The sequence below is a fragment of the Microchirus variegatus genome (assembly GCF_963457635.1).
Source record: "Microchirus variegatus genome assembly, chromosome: 14".
Classification (NCBI taxonomy): domain Eukaryota; kingdom Metazoa; phylum Chordata; class Actinopteri; order Pleuronectiformes; family Soleidae; genus Microchirus; species Microchirus variegatus.
In genome coordinates this window covers 26,745,617-26,756,576 of record NC_139815.1, presented here as the reverse complement: position 1 = coordinate 26,756,576, position 10,960 = coordinate 26,745,617, and the positions used below count along the sequence as shown (strand labels likewise).

The following is a 10,960-nucleotide window of genomic DNA, read 5'->3' as shown; positions in this document are numbered from 1 at the left end:
GCAAACAGGTCGGAAACACAAAGATGAGATAAGATCGTGGAACATGCTAAAGAAAAAAATGCAGAATGATGATACGTTTCAATTGAAAAATAGCTATAACTGCTGTATTTCCTCTTGAAGCTCTCAGGTCTGTCTTTAGCTGAAAAGCATCTGTCACTAAACACTTATTATCTCATGATAATAGGACGCAGTGAAATCAGCGCCGTAGATATTATGACATAACATCCTGACTTCACAGCAGCAACAGCACAGTGTGTGTGTGTGTGTGTGTGTGTGTGTGTGTGTGTGTGTGTGTGTGTGTGTGTGTGTGTGTGTGTGTGTGTGTGTGTGTGTGTGTGTGTGTGTGTGTGTGTTCTTGTACTTGCGCCAAACTGAGGACCAGTGAGGATTTTTAACCAACAAAGTGAGGACATTTTTACGGAGTGAGGACATTTTGGTCAGTCCTCACTTTGTTTTCATTGAACTCACTTCCTTAGGTTGCTATAACATGCTATACTCTGTTTGTCAAAAAAATAAAAAAATTCAAATTTTGCACGACATAGTAAATAGTATGACTTTTTTGTCAAATTTTGGACCAAACATTTTGCGTAAATTTTCTTTTTCAAATTTTGGACCAAAAATGTTGCATCAATTTTTTTTTCAAATTTTGGACCAAACATTTTGGGTCAAATTTTTTTTTCACATTTTGGACCAACAATTTTGCATCAATTTTTTTTTCACATTTTGGACCAAACGTTTTGGGTCAAATTTTTTTTTCAAATTTTGGACCAAAAATTTTGCATCAAATTTTTTCCAAATTTTGGACCAAACATTTTGTGTCAAATTTTTTTTCAAATTTTGGACCAAAAATGTTGCATACATTTTTTTTTCAAATTTTGGACCAAACATTTTGCGTAAATTTTCTTTTTCAAATTTTGGACCAAAAATGTTGCATCAATTTTTTTTTTAAATTTTGGACCAAACATTTTGGGTCAAATTTTTTTTTCAAATTTTGGACCAAAAATGTTGCATCAATTTTTTTTTCAAATTTTGGACCAAAAATGTTGCATCAATTTTTTTTTCAAATTTTGGACCAAACATTTTGGGTCAAATTTTTTTTTCAAATTTTGGACCAAAAATGTTGCATCAATTTTTTTTCAAATTTTGGACCAAACATTTTGGGTCAAATTTTTTTTCAAATTTTGGACCAACAATTTTGCATCAATTTTTTTTCATATTTTGGATGACAGTATAGTATGATGTTTTTGTCAAATTTTGGGTCACAGTTTTTTTTTTAAATTTTGGACCAAACATTTTGGGTCAAATTTTTTTTCAAATTTTGGACCAAAAATGTTGCATAAATTTTTTTTTCAAATTTTGGACCAAACATTTTGCGTAAATTTTCTTTTTCAAATTTTGGACCAAAAATGTTGCATCAATTTTTTTTTCAAATTTTGGACCAAACATTTTGGGTCAAATTTTTTTCATATTTTGGATGACAGTATAGTATGATGTTTTTGTCAAATTTTGGGTCACAGTTTTTTTTTTAAATTTTGGACCAAACATTTTGGGTCAAATTTTTTTTCAAATTTTGGACCAAAAATGTTGCATAAATTTTTTTTTCAAATTTTGGACCAAACATTTTGCGTAAAATTTCTTTTTCAAATTTTGGACCAAAAATGTTGCATCAATTTTTTTTTAAAATTTTGGACCAAACATTTTGGGTCAAAATGTTTTTTCAAATTTTGGACCAAAAATGTTGCATCAATTTTTTTTTCAAATTTTGGACCAAACATTTTGGGTCAAATTTTTTTTTCAAATTTTGGACCAAAAATGTTGCATCAATTTTTTTTTCAAATTTTGGACCAAACATTTTGGGTCAAATTTTTTTTTCAAATTTTGGACCAACAATTTTGCATCAATTTTTTTTCATATTTTGGATGACAGTATAGTATGATGTTTTTGTCAAATTTTGGGTCACATTTTTTTTTAAAATTTTGGACCAAACATTTTGGGTCAAATTTTAGTAGATGTCATTGATGAAGTAGATATTTGTAATTGTGTTGATTTATAAAGTGGAAATGCTGGTCCTCACTTTGTCAGCTCTTTTACCCGGTCCTCAGTATGCAGCAAGTACAAGAATGTGTGTGTGTGTGTGTGTGTGTGTGTGTGTGTCTCCTGAGTCATTGGTCATTTCATAACAGCCAGTTTTTATGCTGATGACTTTGTTTTCATAACAATAAATGAGCTTTGGCTGCAGAAAACCTGACACATCTAATTTCATGGATCACAGCTCTGTTTCTCCATCTACTGGCAGAGTGGGAACAAATATGAATTTTCTAGCTGCATTCAATATGTAATTCAAAAGGCAACAGAAAGACAAGTTTATTGATGAAGCACTTTTCATACGCAAAGATGGATTCAAGGTGAAAAATGCAACCTGTAACAAATTGTTTAAAAGTGCAAAGACAGATAGATAGATAGATAGATAGATAGATAGATAGATAGATAGATAGATAGATAGATAGATAGATAGATAGATAGATAGATAGATAGATAGATAGATAGATAGATAGATAGATAGATAGATAGATTTTTATTATGGCTTTCTTTTGTCTTTGTTTCTTTTGTTTTTCTGTGTTCAAAATAAACCTGATCTATGAATGTTGATCTAAAATAAAAAAGTCATTTTGCAGATGACGATGACATAAATAGTTTCATTATCAGAGACCGTGTAGGTGCTTCCACCAGATGTGTCTGATGTTCAAAGGAGTAGTAAAAGTGTGCTTCACCTCATCAAAATGTCAAATACGCTCCGTGCATCACAGCACGTCCGTGTGGAGCAAAGTCCTGTTGCCTCAAGGGCGCTGGATCAAACCCAAACTCCTCAAGGTTAGATGTGAATTGTTTACCATTTCCCTCCTGTGTTGTGACTTTTGCTTTCGCCATGACCTGGCTGCTCACCAGCTCTGACTGCTTATAAAGAGAAGGATCTTCTTGTTGAGGGTAGCCTCCATCACTTTGGACCAGTCGCTGGGTTTGTGCGGTCGCGCGGCGACTTTTTGTTTTGTTAAAAATCTGTCTTCTCATGGATCTGATGCCTGCTTGTGACCTAGCGATGACTCCAGTAGGTTTGGACGCCATGGCGACGGACCTGGTCTCCATGTCGACCAATGCCACTGCAGCAGGATTACCAGGCATCGCTATGGCGACCAGAACCTTACTGCTGCTCGTGTGTCTCCTGCTGGCTGCCTGGAGCCACACAGAGAAGAGAACCGTCCCAGGTACTGTAGGATCAGCACAGATTTGATTTTTTTGAGTGCCGATTTATACTGACTGTCATTTCCCACAATAGGTCCTTCTTTCTGCCTGGGTTTGGGGCCACTTCTGTCATATGTGAGATACCTGTGGACTGGTATCGGCACAGCCAGCAACTACTACAATGACAAATATGGAGACATCGTCAGAGTGTGGATAAACGGAGAGGAGACGCTCGTAATCAGCAGGTTGGCTGGTAACTTTTAAATATTAGTGAATGGTCTATTTCATTTAAACCACTGTAAAATGAGTTGATAGAGTGTTGATTAAGCCCACAAAGTGTTTCTTTCTCTGTGTGTTTCTCAGTGTAGAAGTGTTTAGAATGTGACATTCCCACTCTGCACACAGAATGATGCATCTTAAATCACAACTTATTGAAAGGTGGGAGGATAATAGGTATATTAGTAAAGCAAGGAGACAGCAGACAATTGGAATAAGGACCAAGTTTTGATGATTTTACTCCTTGGCTGAAAAAGCACCCACGAATAATAGTTTCTTCCTCATGCAGACAGTCTCTAGGAGTGTGTTACAGAGCTGTACCATCTCTGTCACTCACTGCAGGAGCTCACTTCATGTCTGTTTTTAATTCCACCAGCTTGTTTTGAGCTTTAGATCTTAACTTAACAACAAAAATTCTCAGAAAGGAAGCCGTCAAACAGATTTCAAACCATTTTCGTTTGTATTTTTTTTTTTACAACAAGACCATCAGCGGTGCACCATGTTCTGAAGAATGGACTTTACTCGTCACGTTTTGGGAGCGAGCAGGGACTGAGCTGCATCGGCATGAACGAGAGAGGCATCATTTTCAACAACAACATGACTCTGTGGAAGAAGATTCGCTTCTATTTCACCAAAGGTAACAACATTTCTGTAAAATATACTGTAATATTCCCTCATTCAGTTCTGTGATTTCCATTTTGTATAATATGACCGTACTCTATATGTAGACTTTAAATGTTAATGAATTTAATTGAAATGATCACTTAAATATGAGGTAATGTGAAAGCAAATTATAATTAGTTGAGTTGAACAACTTAACATTTAGTGTTTGAAGAATGTGTTTTATCAAGTTGAGTTTAATTATTGTATTTTTAAAGCAACAATAATGTCTTTATATAACTTACAGTTTGACTGAACTAAATTCAAGTTTTCCCAGTTTAAGTATTTTTTTTTGGTGTAACTTTAACCTCATTTAGATCTGTTATAGTCCATTATTCATTGATTTTAAACATATTTTGTTGGTCGTGTGTGTGTGTGTGTGTGTGTGTGTGTGTGTGTGTGTGTGTGTGTGTGTGTGTGTGTGTGTGTGTGTGTGTGTGTGTGTGTGTCAGCTCTCACAGGTCCAGGTCTGCAGAGGACAGTGGACGTTTGTGTCTCGTCCACACAGACTCACCTGGACGACCTGGACAGTCTGGGTCACGTGGACGTGCTCAGTTTGCTGCGCTGCACCGTGGTCGACATCTCCAACAGACTCTTCCTGGATGTTCCTATCGACGGTGAGCAGACACTTGTGTGTACTTTAGTCTTTAGGCTTTGACTGAAACATCTGCTCGACGATGACCTCAGCACATGTGGGAACTGTGTGAGATTTAGTTTATTTGCTGGAGTTTAGTTTATTTGCGACACATGACGTGTGAGTGAGGTCATTCTCCTCTGACCTTCAGCCTCAACAATGCATTTTGGATATTTACCTCTTTTTTTTTTGACCATTCTCTGTAAACTCTAGAGATGGTTTTTGCTTAACATTCCCAGTAGATGATTTGTCTCTGAAAAACTGAGACTTTGAACTTCAGCAGAGTAAGCTTGACCACGTCTACATGTTTAAATGCATTACTGCCCTGTGATTGGCTGTTTAGCATAAGTAAACTAAGCTTGTAGGGGAAAAAACCCCAAAACATTTTAACAAAATACATATTATATTATATATTATATACAAGAAATCAACATATGTTTAGATGCATTTGGGAACACATATTCATCATAACTAAAGCAAATTCTGCTTCGGGGCCACATTATTTTACTCTGGTGTTGCATATGTTGATGCATCTGTAAACTGTGTGTGTGCAGAGAAAGAGCTGCTGCTGAAGATTCAGAGGTATTTTGACACGTGGCAGACTGTGCTCATCAAACCAGACATTTACTTCAAGTTTGACTGGATTCACCAGAGGAACAAGAGAGCAGTGTGAGTCTCCTTTCACCTCATCATGTTTCTTCATATACACAAGCCCAGCATTTTTTTATTTTTTTATTCTTTTACCTCCCCAAAAAAACCAATGCAGTTCGTGTTTGTTTTCTCACAGGCAGCAGCTGTACGATGCCATAGAGGATCTGGTGGAACAGAAGAGGAGAGAAGTGGATCAGGCAGAGAAACTGGACAACATCAACTTCACCACAGAGCTCATATTTGCACAGGTAAGAGTGAGAATCAAATTGAATTCATTGAATTATTATTATTTCCATTCTTCTACATTTGTGAGGTTCTAAACGTTGGTGAAAACGGACGAAAATTGGCACGGAAATCAGAACTCAAGCAAAACATTTTATGAAATGATGGGACAATACCACTTTTTTGTACCGATATCACAAACTTAAGTATCTAGCGATACCGATATTAGTCCGATATAGTTATTTTAGACCATTTATGAACATATGAAGCTACACATTTGTGCTGAGTCATTTCAAATACATAATTATCCAACTGTGTAATAAATATTGTTCTCCCAAAAAGAATAAATAAACAGACCCACAACATTTACATTTAATTTTCATTTTTACAGCCTGTGCATAGTGAAGCATGCGATATACAGTATAGGATTTTTGGATTGTATCGTATTTTACAATTTTATCTGTCCGATATCCGATCCAGTGACTTTGACCAGTATTGGACCGATATCGATAATACTGACAATACCGATTCCCATTCAGACCATTGGGACCATAAACTCAAAAAGAAGTCTGCCATTTTGAATTTGGCGACACATCAAAGTTGTCAAAAGGTCTCAAGACATGACCTCCCACCCCGGCAGTAGTTGATCCATAACAGGAAGTAGTTTCCTGTAACTTCCTCTTCCAATTTCCTTCCGACTTATCCACACTTTATCTGTGCTTGTGCCTTTTTTTTCCCAAGAACCACGGTGAGCTGTCAGCTGAGAATGTGACACAGTGTGTGCTGGAGATGGTGATTGCGGCTCCTGACACCATGTCCATCAGTGTCTTCTTCATGCTGCTGCTCCTCAAACAGCATCCGGACGTGGAGCTGCAGCTGCTGCGAGAGATCGACACTGTTGTCGGTGAGAAAACTGAAAACATAATATCTATCAACTATATCTGATACGGACTAAGTTTTAAATAATTAGATTTAATAATTTTAGAAGAGATGACCAACATAAGGGGCCTTTTTATGAGTACAGAAGGTTGTAATATTGTAGATTCTTTAAAAATATACTCAAAATACTCAAAATACAGGTCCAGTGAGTAATAAACGGAGGACGTCTCCTCCACTCACTCCTCCCTTTTCCTAGTTCATCAGAGAACTTATAAGCTAAGAATAACTTATTCTAAGGCTACAAAAACCAGACCATTTTTATTTGACAGTGATTATACATTTATATAAACATAATTAAGTGTACTATACTAAATTCCTGAAAATAAAAGCCTCCTCAATATGAAATACTGGACCTTTAAATCAGTGGAGGTTACAGTAAAAAGCACTAAACAACCTCTCTGTTCTTCCTTTCTACACAGAACTAAAAGCTGCATCCTTCAAAAATGTTTAAATTGTTGTTAAATAAAAATGAAGACTAAATTGCATGCATATATAGTTCAGTTCAGTTTAGTTTATTTCAAACATGTGAACAATAACAACAACGGAAGAAGAAATTAAAATAAAAAATAAAAGAAACAACAACAACAAAAAATAATAATAAAAATAAACATACAAAATAAAGCAACAAAATACATTTTAACATGTCCGAAAAGGAGTAAGAAGAAGAATAACTTATATAATACTACTTCTCCATTTTCTAATTTTTATCACATATTATTTTGGCTATAAATACATAATAACGGTCTTCTACTAGAACATGAAATGGTCATTTTATCTTCGTGTCTCTTACTTTATAATATTGCTTGTAATTTAGCAGTTTTTTGCAGATTTGTTTTGGAGATTCGTAAATCTCTTTGTGGTTTACAGTAATAACTGAATTATTATTATAATTTTTTTAAAGCAATAAAGATGGGAGGGGACTTTGTAATCGTAGAATTAATCAACAGATATTCCTGTTTTTTTCCCCATCTTTACTCTCAAATAATTATCTTAGCAATCAATTCATTATTGCCTTTTAAATCCACTTTTATATATTTTATCTCATGATTTTGATGACAATTTTAACTTTAGTGTTGATTTTAATGTTGTGCTTTTATTTATTTATTTAGTTTAGTATTTAGTATTTTATTTAGTTTCTATTTCCGAATGACAGAAAGAACATACATTACTTGTTTTTTTTTTGTTTTTTTTTAAATGTGTAAAATGTTATTCAACGTCTTGCTGAACCAGGTTAATAAAGCAGTATAAGTTTCATTAAGTTTAATTATGGCATTAAACACTTAACCACCATTGTCTCCCTTACAGGTGAGCGACAGCTGCAGAACGGAGATCTTCCCAAGCTGCAGGTGCTCGAGAGCTTCATCAACGAATGCCTGCGCTTCCACCCTGTGGTGGACATCACCATGCGTCGAGCCCTGAACGACGACATCATCGACGGCTACCAGGTACCGAAGGGCACCAACATCATCCTCAACACGGGCCGCATGCACCGCACGGATTTATTCTGCAGACCAAATGAATTCAGCCTGGAAAACTTTGAGAAAAATGTAAGAGAATAATTGAATAAACTAAATAAGTCTTTCAATTCATAAAAAAAAAACTACAAAGTTTTTACACAGTCTTCTTTTTCTTCCTCCTCCAGATTCCTCGTCGTCACTTCCAGCCGTTCGGCTCAGGCCCTCGTTCCTGCGTTGGCAAACACATCTCCATGGTGATGATGAAATCTGTCCTGGTGACATTGCTCTCCCGGTTCTCAGTGTGTCTCCACGAGGGCTTGTCCCTGGACTCTCTCCCGCAGACCAACAACCTGTCACAGCAGCCCGTCGAGCATCTGCAGGAGTCTCATCATCTGGGTATGAGATTCTTGCCCAGACAGAGAGGGAGTTGGAAATCTCTCCTGAAACACTGATCCTGTAGCTGAATATGCTGATGTTTTAGCATACATACACTGTACATACAGTATATACATGAGTGTTATTATAATATTATTATGTTATCTCATAAATGTACAAAACTATGTTTTCACGACAGCCAGAGCATCATACACTGTGTTAAAGGTTTTCATTTATACTCTAAATAAATTATTGTTCCAGTATTGTGTGTTGTTGTCTTTTGGGTGGATTGGATAGTTGGTTTACTATATATTTATTTAATATATAGTATATTATATATATATTTAATACAGACTATACTATGTCGTCCAATATTTGACAATTTTTTTGAAAAAATATTTTTGGTCCAAAACTTACAAAAATGACATACTATATACTATGTGGTCCAAAATTGGAAAAAAAAAGGAAAAAAGACACTTGTTCCAAAATTTTACAAAAAAACGTCGCATTATACTATGTGGTCCAACATTTTACAAAAACATATTACTATACGGTCAAAAACGTCATAGTATAGTATATCCTCCAAAAATGGTCAAAAACGTCATAGTATAGCATGTCGTCCAAAAATGGTAAAAAATGTCATAGTATTGTATGTTGTTCAAAAATTGGTCAAAAACATCATAGTATAGTATGTCGTCCAAAAATGGTCAAAAACGTCATAGTATAGTATGTCGTCCAAAATTGGTCAAAAACATCATAGTATAGTATGTCGTCCAAAAATGGTAAAAAATGTCATAGTATAGTATGTCGTCCAAAATTGGTCAAAAACGTCATAGTATAGTATGTTGTCCAAAAATGGTCAAAAACGTCATAGTATAGTATGTCGTCCAAAAATGGTCAAAAACGTCATAATATTGTATGTTGTCCAAAAATGGTCAAAAACATCATAGTATAGTATGTCGTCCAAAATTGGTCAAAAACATCATAGTATAGTATGTCGTCCAAAAATGGTAAAAAATGTCATAGTATAGTATGTTGTCCAAAAATGGTCAAAAACATCGTAGTATAGTATGTTGTTCAAAATTGGTCAAAAACATCATAGTATAGTATGTCGTCCAAAAATGGTCAAAAATGTCATAGTATAGTATGTCGTCCAAAATTGGTCAAAAACGTCATAGTATAGTATGTCGTCCAAAATTGGTCAAAAACATCATAGTATAGTATGTCGTCCAAAAATGGTCAAAAATTTCATAGTATAGTATGTCGTCCAAAATTGGTCAAAAACGTCATAGTATTGTATGTTGTCCAAAAATGGTCAAAAACATCGTAGTATAGTATGTTGTTCAAAAATGGTCACAAACATCATAGTATAGTATGTCGTCCAAAAATGGTCAAAAATGTCATAGTAAAGTATGTCATCCAAAATCGTTCAAAAACATCATAGTATTGTATGTTGTCCAAAAATGGTCAAAAACATCATAGTATAGTATGTTGTCCAAAAATGGTCAAAAACGTCATAGTATAGTATGTCGTCCAAAAATGGTCAAAAACGTCATAGTATAGTATGTCATCCAAAATTGGTAAAAAACGTCATAGTATAGTATGTTATCCAAAAATGGTCAAAAATGTCATAGTATAGTATGTCGTCCAAAAATGGTCAAAAATGTCATAGTATAGTATGTTGTCCAAAAATGGTCAAATATGTCATAGTATAGTATGTTGTCCAAAAATGGTCAAAAACGTCATAGTATAGTATGTCGTCCAAAATTGGTCAAAAACGTCATAGTATAGTATGTCGTCCAAAAATGGTCAAAAATGTCATAGTATAGTATGTCGTCCAAAATTGGTCAAAAACGTCATAGTATAGTATGTCGTCCAAAAATGGTCAAAATGTCATAGTATAGTATGTCGTCCAAAATTGGTCAAAAACGTCAGAGTATAGTATGTTGTCCAAAAATGGTCAAAAATGTCATAGTATAGTATGTCATCCAAAATTGTCATAGTATAGTATGTCGTACAAAAATTGGTCAAAAACATCATAGTATAGTATGTCGTCCAAAAATGGTAAAAAATGTCATAGTATAGTATGTTGTCCAAAATTGGTCAAAAACGTCATAGTATTGTATGTTGTCCAAAAATGGTCAAAAACATCGTAGTATAGTATGTTGTTCAAAAATGGTCACAAACATCATAGTATAGTATGTCGTCCAAAAATGGTCAAAAATGGTCAAAAATGTCATAGTATAGTATGTCGTCCAAAATTGGTCAAAAACGTCATAGTATTGTATGTTGTCCAAAAATGGTCAAAAACATCGTAGTATAGTATGTTGTCCAAAAATGGTCAAAAACGTCATAGTATAGTATGTCGTCCAAAATTGGTCAAAAACATCATAGTATAGTATGTCGTCCAAAAATGGTCAAAAATGTCATAGTATAGTATGTCATCCAAAATTGGTCAAAAACGTCATAGTATAGTATGTCGTCCAAAAATGGTCAAAATGTCATA

General features: G+C 34.7%; 1 protein-coding gene across 1 annotated transcript; it reads left to right on the top strand.

Moving 5' to 3' along the window:
* Positions 1-3,067: 3,067 nt before the first annotated feature.
* cyp19a1a (cytochrome P450, family 19, subfamily A, polypeptide 1a) lies at positions 3,068-8,531 on the top strand (the record flags this gene model as incomplete). Its single annotated transcript, XM_083900636.1, has 9 exons — positions 3,068-3,263; positions 3,335-3,493; positions 4,007-4,153; positions 4,629-4,793; positions 5,365-5,479; positions 5,598-5,709; positions 6,425-6,587; positions 7,928-8,169; positions 8,265-8,531. The coding sequence occupies 9 exons, from the start codon at positions 3,068-3,070 to the stop codon at positions 8,529-8,531; spliced, it is 1,566 nt and encodes a 521-aa protein (XP_083756762.1).
* Positions 8,532-10,960: the final 2,429 nt, after the last annotated feature.